This window comes from Cladophialophora carrionii, assembly GCF_000365165.1.
Source record: "Cladophialophora carrionii CBS 160.54 unplaced genomic scaffold supercont1.1, whole genome shotgun sequence".
NCBI lineage: Eukaryota > Fungi > Ascomycota > Eurotiomycetes > Chaetothyriales > Herpotrichiellaceae > Cladophialophora > Cladophialophora carrionii.
In genome coordinates, this window is record NW_008481816.1 from 3,892,454 (window position 1) to 3,909,504 (window position 17,051).

General features: G+C 56.5%; 5 protein-coding genes across 5 annotated transcripts; 3 read left to right on the forward strand and 2 right to left on the reverse strand.

The window, feature by feature from the left end:
• Window positions 1-1,731: 1,731 nt before the first annotated feature.
• G647_01387 (uncharacterized protein) lies at window positions 1,732-3,180 on the reverse strand (the record flags this gene model as incomplete). The annotated part of the gene is made up of 2 exons (XM_008724787.1): window positions 1,732-1,804; window positions 1,871-3,180. The coding sequence occupies 2 exons, from the start codon at window positions 3,178-3,180 to the stop codon at window positions 1,732-1,734; spliced, it is 1,383 nt and encodes a 460-aa protein (XP_008723009.1).
• Window positions 3,181-3,983: 803 nt separating this feature from the next.
• G647_01388 (uncharacterized protein) lies at window positions 3,984-5,879 on the forward strand (the record flags this gene model as incomplete). Its single annotated transcript, XM_008724788.1, has 7 exons — window positions 3,984-4,187; window positions 4,262-4,295; window positions 4,351-4,539; window positions 4,598-4,710; window positions 4,774-4,896; window positions 4,951-5,467; window positions 5,533-5,879. 7 exons carry the CDS (start codon window positions 3,984-3,986, stop codon window positions 5,877-5,879), a joined length of 1,527 nt encoding a protein of 508 aa, XP_008723010.1.
• A 1,061-nt stretch (window positions 5,880-6,940) lies between these two features.
• On the forward strand, window positions 6,941-7,831 carry G647_01389 (uncharacterized protein; the record flags this gene model as incomplete). The annotated part of the gene is made up of 1 exon (XM_008724789.1): window positions 6,941-7,831. One exon carries the CDS (start codon window positions 6,941-6,943, stop codon window positions 7,829-7,831), a length of 891 nt encoding a protein of 296 aa, XP_008723011.1.
• Window positions 7,832-8,530: 699 nt separating this feature from the next.
• On the forward strand, window positions 8,531-11,245 carry G647_01390 (uncharacterized protein; the record flags this gene model as incomplete). The annotated part of the gene is made up of 2 exons (XM_008724790.1): window positions 8,531-9,421; window positions 9,479-11,245. 2 exons carry the CDS (start codon window positions 8,531-8,533, stop codon window positions 11,243-11,245), a joined length of 2,658 nt encoding a protein of 885 aa, XP_008723012.1.
• A 1,353-nt stretch (window positions 11,246-12,598) lies between these two features.
• G647_01391 (uncharacterized protein) lies at window positions 12,599-16,318 on the reverse strand (the record flags this gene model as incomplete). Its single annotated transcript, XM_008724791.1, has 5 exons — window positions 12,599-15,267; window positions 15,326-15,693; window positions 15,751-15,878; window positions 15,934-16,161; window positions 16,214-16,318. The coding sequence occupies 5 exons, from the start codon at window positions 16,316-16,318 to the stop codon at window positions 12,599-12,601; spliced, it is 3,498 nt and encodes a 1,165-aa protein (XP_008723013.1).
• Between the last annotated feature and the right edge of the window lie 733 nt (window positions 16,319-17,051).

Sequence of the window (17,051 nt, forward strand, 5' to 3'; positions counted from 1 at the left end):
TCGAGCCGCCAGGGCCTCATCTCGATTCCGATGCTACCCTGCTTGACATTGAAATAACCACGACCCTACGTATTGCGATTGAGACGCTGGGGACTCGGTTTTCACTATCATCCTTATGGCGGAAGGGCCTTCGTTCCGTCTCGCAACCTCGATCGAACCGAGTGTGTGCAGTGTGTCAACCTTCTCCAGTGGATATTACTGGCACTTCAAGGACATAACAATGAAACCTGGTGGAGCAGACCTGAATATCGAAAAGTGAAGAGATTTTGCTACCGGTATATATATATATATATATATATACATTCCGACTTCCAATTTCCGAGCCAACATGAGCGATTGTCGGTTCGACTCCTGCGAACACAACTACATTCTTGTGACAGCCCTTGCTGCACCCAGAGACACTCCTCCAGCTGTGCAGCTGGGCGTCCGGCGTGGTCTTTGACCCAATGCGCGGCCCAGAGAACCTTCCATCCCGTGGCGAGGCCTTGTCACCGTCTTTGTATCCTGGTGCTCAGCATGCGATGGGTGTATTCTGCCTTGCCGACTTCTCCCTGCGCATCTGTTTTCTTTTCTTTTCACATTTTGATCAACGACATGCATACCTCGACAGAGCTCATTGATCAGGCTTACATAGCTGCAGCTGCCCTCATGCCAGCAACGAGACACGTTACACGTCCATACGGAGCTGTCCGCTTTCTGCCATCAGCTTCGAGCTGCGGTCGCCTCGTGTCCCGGGCGATTCTCCGCACTGATAAAGGACATGATGTCGAGAAAGACCCCAACACCGGCATTTTCCCGTTGTATCACTTCGGATGATCTCGACTGCTACCTACCCGTGGCTCACTTCGAGGATGTCTCACTCAGGGTACTTTTCCAGGGCTCGGTCGAAAGGTAGCAAGCTGGGCTACTATCGTGCATCTGTCGCGTGCGGTAAGCATTGAGATCCCCGGAATCCGTCACCCAACACCTGTACAGGGGCTCATATGATAGACCGGTGCCGAAAGCGAAAGGCGAGGTGCATGCCCTCGCGCGGAGACCCTCTGCGCAGGTGTGCTAATTGCGTCCGCTTGGGCTACCCGTGTGTCGTGGTAAAAGTGGAGGTCATGGAAGCGCTCGATGCCCTGGGAGAGGAAGGCACGCCTGAGAATATCTTGCAAGTGCAGAAGCTCATCGGTAGTCCCATCTCTGTCAGCTTTAGGATGTATCCCTAATCATGGCAGGTCATGTCAAGGACGTGGTGTCTACAGAGCAAAACAATGGATGCAGCCATCGCCCTGGCCAGCCGTTGGAATTACAGACGGCAGATGCTTCTCTAGACAACCCCATCCATGACTATTCGATGACATGGCCAGGATCTCTGCAAGACAACGTTCCTGGGCTCGCTGCTTTCACAGCCGAACGATCATCCCACCCGAACCCATCACCTGGGATAGAAGGCTTATATTATATGGGTACAACTCCCTCAACCTCCCCGCCACAGCCATGCTCGAATATCTCGAGACACCTACATGAACCCTCGTTCGATGGACCCGGAGCATGGCAACCGCTCAACGCGCCAAATCGAGATGACTTTCAGACCGTTGTGGATTTCTCGGCTACGGGTTCGCAGAGCTGGACCGAGGGCTCCACGCTCGTTGCAGCGGCCCAGCCCCTTCCTTTGACAAATGCATCGTCGGTGGCCGTCCTCCGCGAAGCCACCGCAAGCCAGCAGGTTTTCCCATTCTACGCATGTCAAGATGTGGCCCCCCGCAATTGCTCATCGTACCGCAGTACACTTTCGAGCAAGACTTGGGCGCCACGAGCACTAGCAGAGCAGTATGTCAGTTTTCATAAGTTGACAGACCAGGTCGAAATCCTTAGGGAGACTGACCACTGTTCCGACGACGTGAATTCATCAGGATGATGCGAGATACCGCCCTTGGATGGCACGAAAATCATGCTCGTCGGGACTCTATCGCTTGTGTGGACGCTGTCATGTCCGGCACCAGCCACCATTTCCTTGACGCCGTCCTCGCCCGCTACGTTTATGGCTGCTTCCCTTACACAGCTGATGCAGTCCGGGTGGAACTGGACAGCAGGGCTGTTCCAGATGTCTTGGATTTCGACAGAACACTTGTTGGCGTGGGCAATCCGCGCGAACTCCGAAGTTGTATCAGCTATCATGGCTTCTCGAACTTCGGTGGAATGGTGGCTCAAGTCGACACTGAAGACGACTTTATGAGGCACCGTGGCTGGAGACTGAGGCCACGAGTTGATGACCCCCACGGTCGATAGACCCCGAGCCGCGAGGGCTATCTCCTCGACGCGGGATATCATCCGAGCAGCAGACGTCAGAGCACACGCCCTGCGGGCCATCGGGCAGGTGCCCGAATGCTGATTCTCTCCGTGGACTGTCACGATGAGCCATCCCATACTCTGGACACCGGTTACAACCCCGACTTTCTTCGCCTCGTCTTCCAAGATCGGACCCTGCTCGATATGCAGCTCGAAATGTGAACTCAGTGGATTGGCCTGGTACGATGCAGGCACCGTGCCCAGAAACCCGATCCGCTCCAGCTCGCTCTTGAAGGTCATTGCATTCGTCTTGTCCTCGGCGGCAGGGAGCGCATGAGCAAAGTCCAGCGTGTATCGACCTGACCAGACCCCCGAAGACACCATGCCTGTGTTGAACCGCGCCCCTTCCTCGTTCGTCCAGTCAATGACTGCAATCGGCGCATACGACTTGTGCCCGTTTTCCTCGAGGACTCGCAGTACCTCGATGCCGGCGAGCACACCGAGGATGCCGTCGTAGCGCCCGCCGGCCGGCTGCGTGTCGAGATGACTGCCAATGCCGATCGGAGGGAGCGACGAGGATGTTCCCGGGCGCGTGGCGAAGATGCTGCCCATCTCGTCGACTTTGACGCTGCAGCCAAGTGATTTGACCGACGAGATGAACCACTCTCGCACGGCTTTGTCCAGGTCTGTCAGCGCGAGACGCCGAATGCCCCCGTCTGGCGTGGCACCCCATTGTGCAGTGTGGTGGATTGCATCCCAGAGGCGCTTCTCGTTGACTCTGAAGGGGGGAATGGTCCCCTCGGCCACGGCGGCAAACGGACGCACAGATCTCAGCGCGAGCGAAGATGTCCTGTTCGAAAAAGAAAAGAGGCTCGACCTCGCCGGGATGGAACCGGGGCGAAGCATACGCGATTTGCAAAGCGTCATCATGATGGAAGGGACTTGCCAAATCCTTGCTGGACACACGGTCCGTCGTGGCAGTGGATCGATCAGCGAGCAGGGAGCGACGTCTTGTCACACTGGCATTTCCTTTTCACCTTTGCCCCGTGGATTGAGCAACGGGCTGAGCAGCCGCCTCCCTTCCTATATCCGCCACTGGGTGTAGTAGCCTCTGCCTCTGCGGAAGGATGTCGGCGGCAGCTACAATGGACCTAGAAAACGTGTCTATCGGGATATCCGCGACAAGCATCCAACAACGTGTACTCGTACGGAGTACATGGTCGGGAATGTCCGCCACACGAGATGCGCGCGAAGGACCTGCATATGCGTCCATTTCAGGAAGGAGACGAGGCGGGTGAAGATAGCTTCCATCCCCATCGCTCATACTCCGGTGCGGGACTGTATCTTTGTCCTCGACTACTTGATGGGCGAACCTTACCATTCGTCCAGTCTCCTTCGGGACTGTATCGTGGTCTCAGTAGCGTCGGGACTGTATCTTGAGCCACCCGCAGCTTACAACGGCAGGGGGAGACATGCTGGCCGATATCTCTAATCTTTCCCACGGGTTGAATCTGGGTTCGGTGCCACTATTGGAGCTCAGGTTGGCCGTGTTTGCAAGCATTTGCCCTCAAGAGGCATCTATATATGGGTCGGGACGATGACCGTGGCTCCAGTGGGGGACCACTGACTTTCGCAACCTCCATCAGGGTTGATTTTCAAGCTGTCGACTCCAGACGGTTTTGCCGGAGGACTTGAGCACACTCACAGCCATGTCGAAAGACGTCGAGACTATCGCGCACGCCACAAGGCCTGTTGAGCAGCCTATTCTCGAGACCAACGAGAAGCTCGCGATCCACGAGGTAGACGGAGCTCTTGCCTTCCTTCGACATGAGGCCGACGCGTCGATTGCCGAGTTGGACGAGAAGGAACTGCTCCGCCGGATCGACTATCGCATCATGCCCCTGTTGTTCGGAGTGAGTTGTCTGTACCGAGCCTGTTCTGAGGGTCGTGTTCGTCCAGACGGGCACCTGCTAATGCAGATCCACAGGTGTACGTCCTGCAGTACATTGACAAGAGCCTGAGTATGTCCCACGGGGCCCCTTGCGTGAGCGTGGTCGGGCTAATCTGCTCGACAAGTCAACTATGCCAATGTCATGGGTTTGAGCAAGGACACGAACATGAGCGCGGCCGACTTCTCCTACCTTGCGACCTTCTTCTACGTCACCTTTGCCGTGTTCCAGCCGGTACATGCCTACCTGATGCAGAAGTTCCCGACAGCAAAATACCTGGCGGTGAATGTCGTTCTATGGGGTGTGATGTTGGCCGGTCAGTTGGATATCGCAGACCGGAAAACCTCGCCACTTGCTGACACCCGCGCACGAAGTCCACAGCTCCTGTCACAACTTCGGCGGTCTCATTGTCGTACGCCTGCTCTTGGGCGTGTTCGAGGCATCCAGTGCTCCGTGTCTGATTCTGATCACGGGAATGTGGTACAAGGTGCGAGTTGCCCCGTTGCCCGGTCTCTGCCGCCTTCCAGCTAATCCGCATCACTCCCTGCAGCGTGAAGAACAACCTCTGAGAGTGGCGATATGGTACCTCGGGGTCGGCGCAGGGACGATCGTCGGGGCTCTCGCGTCCTTTGGCTTCCAGCACTATACGGACAAGTCGTTCAAGTCGTGGCAGGTACGTGGCGTCCGGAGACTCTGACTGGGACAGACGACTAACACGTCGACGAAGATCATGTTTCTGGTGTTTGGGATCGTGACCGTCGCCTGGGGAATCGTCGTCTTTCTGATCCTGCCTGATTCTCCCATGGCATCGCGCTTCCATCACAACGAAAAGGTCTTGGCCATCGAGAGGCTTCGGGAGAACCGAACCGGGATTGAGAACAAGACGTTCAAGCGGGAGCAATTCGCCGAAACCATGCTGGACCCGCGGACATGGCTCATCATCGTGATCGTCATCGCCGGCAACGTGCCCACCGGGGCGTGCGGGACTTATTCGTCAACCCTGATCAAGGGATTCGGATACACCTCGAAGCAGTCGGCCTTGCTGAACATCCCGAGTGGCGCCATCTCGATGATTGCGGTGCTGTCAGCGTCCTGGTACGCCGGCGAGTTCAACAACCGCGGGTACGGGATCGTGGCGCTTTTGGTGCCTGGCGTCCTCGGAGGCGGTCTCATGGCATTCCTGCCCAAGAGCGACAAGGCCGGCAAACTGGCCGGGATCTATCTCACCCAAGTGTTTGGGCCCAGTGAGCAAGCCCCTCCTCCCTACGTCTGCGCCCATGTCCATGCTAATATGAACCGTATCGGGCAGACCTGTCGATGATGTACTCGTGGGCCGCGGCCAACTATGCGGGCCACACCAAGAAGATCAGCGTCAACGCCACCATCCTGTTCGCGTATGGGGCGTCCAACATCATCGGACCGCTGACATTCACGGGGTACACGGCGCCAGACTACATCCCCGCCAAGGTGGCCATCATGGCCTGTCTGTCCTTGGCCATCGTGACGGCGTTGGTGCTCCGGTACTGGTATTTCTGGGAGAACCGGCGTCGGGACCGCGTGGCTGCTGCGACGGCGGAAGGACATGTCCACGTGCCAGACACCGAGTTTATGGACCTGACGGACAAGCAAAACCCGGAGTTTCGGTATGCGTTGTAATGCCACCAGCGGATACGGCGACGTGTCGAGCGAGAGACGGGAAGCGTAGATGTGTGATGCCCTGTCTTTACCAGTGGCTCGTTCCGTGGTACGGTAGATACCACGGTCTACCCTTGAAATCGACTATTAAAACATGCCTATGTGGTTCCTCGCCACTTACTCGGCCAACATAGTCATACCACCAGCTACTGTTATTCAATATGCAGATGCGTTTCGGACGGGTTAGTAAGTCCTCTGTTGGATGTGAAAGGGAGTCCCGCCACTTGCAACTTGCATTGGATTCAGGGTGTGTTTCATTAGACGACTTCAACGGTAGACCGTGGTAGCCGAAATAAATACCTAGGTACGAGTATCCTCCGGAGTACAGTATATTATCCATGCCAGTCTCGCTAATTAGAGTGTATACGAGCCAGCTCTCAGAGGGCCACCCCCGACATGTCTTGCGTGGCCTCTAGGGCCGAGGAGAGTACGGAGTACCCAGTACATAAGTACCTACCTAGGTATGCTAGGCCCCTCCGCTTGCTAGAGTCAACCTCTTCTATGGCTTCGCTTCATTTGAACCTGCGGAGGTGAATCCGTCCAAGACGATACAAGACAGTCAAGCGTCGGATGTCGCATTGATGAACCTGAATGTCTCTTGCTCAAGTCGTGGCGCCTGCATCTTTCGGTCGGCTTGAACTTGGGATAAAAGCCCTCGACGCCATAATTACCCCAGACGCAGACATAGACGCAGACATAGACGCAGACATAGACGCAGATATAGACGCAGACAGAGACGCAGACAGAGACGCACCCACGGCATGCAACACCATGCTTTCACCACCCGATGACTCATATGCATACCTTAACTCCCGCTCCTCTGTATGTTCTACGCGAGTCCTCCTGTGCCGTTTATTCCTATGTGATCGCGCCCTGCTTGCCATGGCATCATCATCCATTTGACAAAGGACGACGGGTCGTGCGTCGTGACAACTAATACCCGATCGATACAGTCAGTCGTATCGTGAAGGAAGTCTCCCCGGTCAACTGCGGCGGCGGCGCAAGATAGATTGAGTTTCAAAATGGAAGAAGTGCCAGTAGGCACGGGCACAAACGCAGGGACAGACACGGCCACAGACGCAGACACAAGTGTAGCGTCGTGCTCCATCACCGACGACCACGACCACGGCCACGGCCACGGCCACGGCCACGGCCACGACCATGGGCACACCCTCGCCCCCGCCCTATCGACAGAAGTGCGCATCCCTCATCTCTCTCCCCCCACGTCCAGCACCACGACGTCTATATCCTTCACGCTATCCCGATCGCCCGAATACGCCCACCGGCTCGCCGAGATCACATCGCGCGCCACGCTGACGGACCCGCTGAACGTCGTCTTCCAGCAAGAAACCGCGGGCGCCTCAACCCCCGTGACAAGCCAGCTGCTGTACATTGGCGCCAAGCGGCGCGTGGACGCCAAACTCGCGGCTGGGGCGGTCGTCGTCGAGGCCGGCAACTTCGCGGCCGTGGCGTGTTGGGAGCCGCCTGCGGCGATAGCCACCGCCGCGCAACTGACGCAGGAGCAGGAGCAGGAGCAGGATCGGCAAAGGCCTATCTTTGCGCGGTTCTTGCGCCAGGTCCAGGACGCCGAGACGGCGTGTTTTGGTTCGGACCCGCAGCCGCGCTGGAAGTTGTCCTTGATGGCGCGCGATCCGCTGCGCAGGGACAAGGGCGCGGTGCGCGCTGTCATTGAGCCGTTCGTGACGAGGGCAAAGGCCGAGAGGGTGCCCTTGTGGTTGGTCGCCGGGAATGAACGGGCGAGGGATGTTTATGCGTATTTTGGTTTCAGGGTCGTCGACGTCGTGTGGTCGTATCCGGGTGGCACCGACGAGGGTGTGAGTGCTGCTGGGCGTGACGGTGTCGACGGCGGCATACCGACTTGGTGTATGGTGTGTAATTGGCCGGTGGAGTAGCGAGGTAACAGTCGGTTCGATGTGCTGTGCTGTGCGATGCTACAGTGTGTGCTATCCGCTACAGTGTGTGCCGATAGGTGAGAAGACTACACTTCTATATATCCGTCCTGTGGTGAATCATCCAGTGTCTTTGTCCTCGCTACCACCGCCACCGCCATTGATCACGGTCTGCCGGGGTGTGACCCTCCCACCCCCCGGCCTACTGTGTACTGTGTACCGGGAGCTACTCGCCGACCCCGGACATCTCCCACGCCTGCTCCGTAATGCGCACCACGCACCCCGGTCCTCCGTACACACTAAATCGACTCTTAGGTGACTCTCGATCTCTGATCCCATTAGCAAAGACGCTCCATCATCCCCATCTTGGCCTGGATTCGCGGGGAACAGAACATTGACCACAGGGGGACCTCGCTCGCTCACCAGCAGACCATACATCACCTCTTGTTTGCACGACAAGGCCATGCTTCCCCCCTGCACCCCGTGAGCAGTACGGAGCACAGCACATGAATCAGCTTGCCAGCTTGGCCAAGGCGAAACACCCCCGCTTTGAGACGAGCTCCTCGTGTTCTGCTGCACCGTCTTACTCCCCGAACTGGCCTGAAAAGTCTCGGACACAAACTGCCATCAACTTCTCGGTCACATTATCTAACACAATGGTAGCTTGACAGTTGCCCTCGTCGCCTCGCACACAGATTACCAATGGGCAGCCTGGAAAATCCCTACACGTCGACCTCGAGCGGTCTGAATGCCACGGAGCGCGTGGTGAAGAAGCGAGCGTCCCAGGCATGCCACCACTGCAGGACGCGGAAGGTCAAGTGTGATCTCGTCAAATCCGGCATTCCCTGCCACAACTGCTCCTCCGACGGCATCGAATGCGTCATCCTCGAGTCGAAGCGGAGCAGGAAGTACCGTCTTCAGAAACGCCAGTTGAGCAGCCTGGTGTCACTGCCCCCGATCTCCCAGGCACAACCGAGATCGACGTCGGATTCCACATCTTCATACCGGCCGAATCATGGACCAAACGACATCGACACCTTTGACGGCACGACTGCCCCGGCGAACCAGGATGCCGGTGCGCTGGCCACGGAAGGCTTGAGGACGGACGTTCGCTCAGTCCACACCACCCCGATCATTCCCTCCTTCATACCCAACAGCTTCCAGAGCCCTACCGCCATCACCCCCAACACCAGCGTCGGGGCACAGAGCCAGGTAGGCGCGACTTCGACCGTCTCCAACCGACAACAGCCGGCGTTCGAGCTTCCAGCGTATATCCGTCCTTCGCGACCAGATATCCGGCAGGATGACTTGGAGTTTCTGTGTCGGCGCGGCGCGTTGAGCACCCCGGTGGGCGAGCTCCGCGATCAACTCCTCCACTGTTTTGTGCTCTACGTCTATCCCTTCATGCCCATTGTCGACCTCGAGGATTTCATGGGCGCCCTCGACGGCAACGACGCCTCGCCAAAGATTAGCTTGATTGTGTTTCAGGCGGTGCTGTTTTCCGCCACGGCCTACGTCGACTTGCCGCTTCTCCAGGAAGCAGGCTACGAAAACCGGAGGGCCGCGAGGGCCGACTATTATCAGAAGGTCAAGGTGAGTCAGCCGGACCTGCAACTCAGTTGGCTGCATCAAATTGACACGCATCATTAGCTCCTGTACGACTTCGACTGGGACGTGGACCGCATAGCTCTCATCCAATCACTGCTCATGAAGAATTACTGGTACGTTTCGGAGAACGACCAGAAAGATCCCTGGCACTGGCTCGGGATATGCGTCTCGCTCGCCACGAGCATCGGCTTGAACCAGCCCTTTACCTACACGCAAAAGGACGCCAAGACGGCCGCTCTGTGGCGACGCATCTGGTGGTGTTGTCTATACCGCGACCGGGTCATCGCGATCAGTATGCGGCGGCCCATGCGGATCAAGAACGAAGACATCCGGCTCTCGCTGCTCGGTCTCAACGACTTCGAAACCAAGTCCGTCACGTCGGCCATTCCGTGCCTGAGAGACTGCGACTTTCTCACCGACGCGTATACTAGGACCATGTTGGCCGAGATGTGCATGGAGAAGATCAAGCTGCTGGTGTTCGTCGGACAAATCCTGCGAGATTTCTACCATTTGCGTGGCTTCGGCGGCTCGACCGCGGAGTCGACCATGCTCTACACCCCGAGACGGTCCGAAGTCAACTCGAAGCAGTATCTCGACCTGCAACACGCGCTGGACCAATGGTACCGCAACCTGCCACCCAGTTGCTGGTTAGTGACAGGCACCAGCAACGTCGACCCCGACACGTCGACCGCCGACGCACTCTTGGTTCACAGATCAGTCTTGAGAATGCTCTACCTGATGGCGACCGAAGCGCTCAACCGACCGCAGTCCCTGTCGAAACCTTCCGGCGGCTCGGGCAACAGTCCGACCTCCAAAGTCAAGGAGGCCGCCGAGAAGATCGCCGAGATGGTCGAGTCGATGCAGGAGAAGGATCTCATCCGATTCCTGCCTCCGCTCTCCGTGAGCTTCATGCTCCTCGCGCTTGCTTCCTTCCTGGTGGACATCAAAGCCAAGGGACAGACCGTGGGGGCGCTGCCCGGCCAACAATTCCACGTCTGCGTGCGAGCCATGCTGCGGCTTCGCGAGATCTGGCCCATCGCCGACGCGGCCTGCTTCCTCATCGGCCAAATGATCACCAAACACCAAGTCGGCAAGATCTCGACGCCAGGCATCCAGCCCACGCCCATGGACGCAAGCGACGCGCCGACAAACGTGTGGCGAAATCCCGACACCCCGCGCCCGAACCACCCAACACAGACTCCCGCGCCGCTGCCATACGGAGACTTGGATGGTGCCACGGCGGTCGCATTCACGTCGTCGGCCCTCGATCAACCTCCCTTCCAGGCATCCAGGGATCCCGGAATGGTGCAGCCGGGCATGACGGCACCGATATCATCGTCATCGTCATCATCAGCAGCAGCAGCCGCTGCGTTGGCCCAAGAAAACTTCGCCCTCCCGTATATGTGGACCGAGGAGGATTTCGAGGGCGACTACGGTTCCATGATCGAAGCGCACGCCCTGAACATGGATCTCGCCATGCCGGACGCCGACGTGTTTGCGTATTTCGAGAACGGCACGTTTGGCTTCAACTTTGAGCCGTCGCCGAACAACGAGCACGCCGGTGGTGGTGGCGGTGGTGGAGGAGGAGGAGGCCACGTCGACGCCATGTTGGCCTCGTATCCTTCACAGACACAAGCACAAGGACAAGCACAGGTACATGCACCACACGCACCGGGCCAGCAGCACCAGCACCAGCACCAGCACCAACGGCCGTCCGTGTCGTCCGTGTCGTCCATGGCGGGCCAGAGCTGGAATCCCGCCGTCGCAAGCCAGTATATGGAGACGTTCCGATCCTCGCAGTCGATATGATGAGCGTTGGGTCATGCGTGATATATCGGGGTAGTTTTAACTGTAAGTAGGTAGATGTGAGCTCGCATACGTACCTACGTAGCGGTGTCTCTACGCCGGCTCGGGGGGGAATCACATACGTATCTACAGTACTTACAGTACCTACAGTAGGTATCGGTCTCTCTACGCCGGCTTGGGGGTGAATCACTGGTTAGAGATAAAAACGAGAAAGCGCGTGGTACCAAGAATGAGGATGATGGTGATGATGATGATGATGATAAGAACATGAGAATCGTAATACGGATTACTAAAACGGCCGGGCACATTATATATTATATGTACAAACATAACCGCACAAGGGAGAGGAAGCTGTGAAGGGCCGTGCACATTACATTATATCATATTGAACCGGGCTGAGGCTTCATGGCCAACCCCTGGGTATGCGTCTCTGTGGCAGCAGGCACAGCCTCTTCTGACACTCAACTGCATTACATTTCAGAAGGAACGGTGCGATGTCTGCAAGCTAATTGGTGTGTATTTGTCTGTGTCCTCTCTATGAAGTATGAACTATCGAAAAGCAAAAAGCGAAAAAGGCCGAACAGTAGGAAAGAAGCGCAGCCTTGCGCTAAAGCTCCGCCAACCAATCAGAACGCCAGATTGCTTCTCTGTACTACATGTACAGGGACACGGCAGCCTTGCTAAATTACAGATTCATCAGCCCTATTACGATATATAAACATTACCTGCACAAGGGAGAGTAAGATGTAAAGGGCTGTATATAAGCAAGTATATAAGTGAGGGAGTAAATGAGTGAGCGAGTGACTGAGCGAGTGAGGGAGTAAATGAGTAAGGAAAGAGAAGAGCTTTCTATAGCCACCTGACTTCACCTTACTGTACCTTCACCTATAAGGTTATCTTGAACTGGATGCCTTGAAGAACGCCGTCGACGACTTGCCACACTAGGTACTGCATATACTCTGTACAATATAAAATATTCTCCCTCCGAGTGAGCGCGGATTGAACAACAGAAAGAGAGCGGACCGACTCTCCCTCCCTCCCTCCCTCCCTCCCCGCTCTCTCACTTCATGTGTATATGTATGTCTCTCTGTGTGTATCTTACAGCTCCGAGGATTCACTTAAGTCGCATGCTATACATGATACCACATAATTCATCTCTATATATGGATAGGCTATATCGCTTCTCCTACAGGGCATATAGCATATGTCGCGTACAACATAACATAACTACACAATTACCCGCTACATCTACGTGACCTTACACACTACGCCTAAGTCCTTGAGAGTGAGACGGCGAACAACTCATCCGCCTTCTCGCCTAAATTAACTGACCTGAGCAGTCTTGCTCCTTACTGTCTATCCCATCTCGACCCGCCCCACCGGCATCACCTGCCATGGACGAACTTCACTCTCAGCCCCTATTGGCGGTGGAGGCGGGGTTCTCGTCGGCGGCGGCGGAGGAGGAGGACTGGCTACACTCTCGACAGGAGGCTGAGTGATCGAATCTGGACTCCACGGCATCGAGGACGTATTAAACGAAGTACCGACGCTCTGGTATGCAGGACCAGGACTAGGCCTGTCCATGTCAGACACGGTCTGGTATGACATGGCGGAAGGCCCGGGTGAGAATGCGCTGGGTTGAGATACTTCCGACCTTCTGAGGTTGTAGACATTACTGGCTACTGTTGCGGAGCGGTTGGGCCTGTCGGCCACGGCTTCTCGCCATCGTCTTGTGACGTCTCTGTACCGGGACGAGATGTGCTCAGAATTTGTTCTGGCGGGAGGGGTGTCCATGTTCGCCGAGGACGCAGAAGCAGGTATTTGTACTTCTGATTGGGCTCTCATGTGGTGGGGCAACGGCGAGACTGCATCTGGTTCTGATCTGTTCCGGCGACCATCGAGCTCAGGTTGCCCCGGTGGCAGCGGAGACACACTATACGACGGCTCTTGAGGCTGATCACTATCCGAGTATTGCGATTCCGATCGTGATTGCGATGGTGCCTCGTAGGAGAACCGCCGAGATAGCTTGCCTGGTCCCGCTCGAGTGGTGGACGACCTCAACTCGACATGTGTGGGTTGAGTTGCCTGGTCGAGCTCAGGGAAGCCACCATCATCCACGGGACGTCGGGGAGGCCGCGCAAGCTCGCTCTCCTGTATCAGACGCTCCCGTTCTTCTGCGTTTTGGAGCAGAATCATCACATGCTCCTTTCGATCCTCGGGGATGTTCACGTTCTGTGCGAAGCCAATCCTGTCTGCGGTAAGGTTGAAGCCCCACGTCTGAATACCTGAGATCGAGGCACCAGCGGCAAGAAGCCTCTCCACCACCTCTGGATGACCATAGTATGCGCCGTAGCGCAACGGTTGCCAGGCATGCTCGTCCTTTTCTCTTACGGAGGCACCACGACCAATAAGGAGGTCGACCACGTCAGAATGCCCATTCTTGGCCGCAATGCAAAGAGGAGAGTCCTCGTGAGACGGGCCGACCGCGAACTTGGAACGCAGAGGAGCGCCCCGATCCAGCAAGACCTTGACGATCTCCGTGTGGCCGTGACTGCTTGCAAGGAGCAGAGCACGATCGCCGTGTGCATTGCGTGCATCGATATTCGCGCCGTGTTCAAGAAGCATTGTAACGTTGGATATGTTGCCGTGGGTTATCGCAAGGTGCAGAGGTCGGTTCTGGGCACTGGCACTCGCTTCGACATCGGCTCCCGAGCGGAGGAGGAGAAGTGCAATGTCGGTATTGTCAAAACCGCAGGCGTAGTGCAGCGGCCTGAATGAATCCTTGCATTGAGCTTCGAGAGCAGCATTCTTGCGCAACAACAACTCGACAACGGCGAAATGCTCTGCCATAACTGCAAGGTGAAGTGGAGTTCTGCCGTCGACATTAACCGCGTTGATTTGCGCCTTCTTTTGCGCAAGAAGGTCGACGACCTCGACGTGACCATTAAACGCTGCCCAGTGTAGAGCGGTCATATCCCCCAAGCCCTTGCTTTTCAACGAGGCTTTCCGCTTCAGAAGAAACCCCACTGTGTGTGCATGACCTGCCGAAGCCGCAGTCATGAGTGGAGTTTTGCCCTCGTTGCCTGGTGTCTCAATGTCAATCTTCTTGCTGAGGAGAAGCTCAACAACACTGTTGAAGCCTCCATCGCAGGCGTAATGCAGGGCGTCCATAAATTTGGCATCTTTTGCTTGGACATGTGCACCGTACTTAATCAGAAGGGCAACCGTGTGAAGGTCTCCGCGCTGGGCTGCCGCGTGCAGCGACGTCAGGTTGCTCTTATCGCGCGCATTCACTTTGGCGCCATGAGCAAGTAGGAATTCTGCGGCCTCGAGGTGCCCACTGTCGCAGCTGAGACGTAAGGCAGTCTTGTCGTTCGGGCCCTTTTCCTCGAGCGGCACGTCCTCAGAGACGAGGAGCTGTAACACACCTACATGACCCCTGCTGGCAGCGAGATGCAGTGGCGTATAATGCAGGCTGTCCTTCCGAGACATTTTGGCACCATAGCGAAGGAGGAGCTCCACAACCTCTTCATTGCCACAGTGTGCTGCCACTGCCATTGCATTCCGCCCAATCGGCCAGTAACATTCTTCTATGTCCGCGTGGGCCTCCAGCAAAGATTCAATGTCGTCGATTGAGCCCGTTTGAGCCGCACGCACAATCGGTGGGCATTTCTTTGAAGCCGGGGTCGACAAGTCGACGCTGGTGTGGAATTTATTCTCGAATCCCTTCTTGCCGCGCTGAGAGCCGGGGATGGGGCTCTTGATATCTTGTTGCCGGGTGTGCTCGTCAATTGCCGAATCGCTCTTCCGGCGCAAACTGTGCCAAAAAGACTTCTTCCTGTCGACCGTCTTCACGGTGGGTGACTGCAGCGGTGAGTATGGCGGCCGCGAGCTCGAATCGAAACGTCCGCTGAGGTTGGTCGTTTGAATCTTATAGACATTGCCGGGATCAGATGCTCGCATGGGGTTCGTTTCGTAGGGTCTGAGGGGTCTCGAGGTGGACCCGCGAGACCACGTAGGGGACACTGGGCAAAGTTAACTCAAGCTACGTAGACGAGGAGCACCTAACAGGTTGATACATACAGTGACTGGCCGACGGCGTCGAATCCGACGTGGTCTTGCTCATAGTATCGTAACCCTCATCAATTGGGAGGTGGTCCTGAATCTGTATGTTCAAATCAGGTCGCCGAGGGATGGGATCACGACGAGAGTCGGACTTGGATCTTCGGTGTTGAGTAGCATGTTGGTAGGCATCGGTCATCAGAAGCTCTTCGTCGAACGGAAAAGCCCTGCTCGGTATAGCCGATGTACCGCTCTTGATCGAAGGCGACGCGATTGAAGCACGCTGACTCCGTGCCGCACGGATAGTCGAGGTATCGTCGACGACATCCTGGATTTTCTGTCGATTTTCTGGCGCACGAAGAAGCCTGGTCTGCTCAGAGATGTTGGTGCTTGGAGCCCCAGCCGTTAGCGATAGTGAAGAGATTCCATCAAAGACGCTGACATACCACTGTATAGCAGTAAGGAGCAAATGGAGCGCCCCCGTCTGACGAGAGAGTCTCTCCTGGTGATCTCTGAGAGCGCCTTCATGCCAGATAAGTCTCGTTTTATCTCGAAACCCAAGACGCAAGTGCGACTATTGAGCCATGGCGCGGTTAGGGACGTGTTCCTCTTGCATGGGTTGTACCCACCTGGCCCTGTTCGAGTGTGTTCGGGTTGAGGAGATCGGCCACATCTTCAGCCAAAACCTCCATTGCAACCCTACATCCCTCGAGTATGGCCCCCAGACCCTCACCCAGCTTTGGCGCTTGGGTCTGATCTTCTTCCAGATTGTACTTTGCCCAGTCATGTATCCGGTCTAGGGCGCTTTTGATGGCCGTGAGTTCGGACTTGAGCAGTTTAATGTTTGTGTCGGCGACCTGCGCATGTCAGTTATCTTGCTTGGCGCCGTCGCAAAAAGAGCATGCTCACGGCGAATTTAGCTCTCAGGTCAGTGAGGTCTTTAAGAGTGCCGACGATGCAGGCGGTGATGGCGCCCGCAGAGCCCAGCAAGCCCAGGATCGAACCTGGATCCATCTGAGGCCGCGGCTGAAGCCTTTCTCGTAGTATTCCTCACCCAATGGCAACAAGTGCTCGATTTAAGAGGGTCTGCGCCCGACTGAGCGTTTGAACCTGTAACGTAGGATTCACATGCCTGAGGCATCAGAGCAATGGGAGAATGGGGCGCACCGCACCCAGTGAGGCTGAACATTGTGAATAATATACAGCAGAGGACCTCGTATTATCTCTCAGGACCCTGGGCTAGTGTAGATGCATGGGAACGCAGGCGGGCAGCGCGCTGCATCTGGCCAGCAGTCGAAAGTGCCATGGTAAGGACGAGGCCAGGGGTGGCTGCAGGAAGCTTCATCGCAACCGCTGCGGCGTGCAACATGAGTGGCGGAGAGGTTCAAGGGCCTCGAGCTACAGAAGCCGCTGGCAATCGCATCCATGGGAGACGATGGGAGTTCTGGGGCGTGCAACAACCCAGCCCCCCTCGCTCATTTCTGCTCATCTGGTCAGTCTTGCAGTAGCTGTTCAGATCATCAGATGCAGCCAGGGCCTGAGAACCCGCGAATGTTTGTCTCACCCGAAGAGCGAAGAGAGGCTTCGACAACTGGTGCGGGGCTTTGCACGCCCCTAGACAAAAGTGAAAGCTCGAGAGTTTACGAGTTCATGCAAGCCGCGTCTCTTGGCCGCAGGAGTCGCTTGCGTTTGGTCCAACTGCGGCTCGCCGGTAGCCAACCTTGTGTGCTCTGTGGCGGCGCAGTCG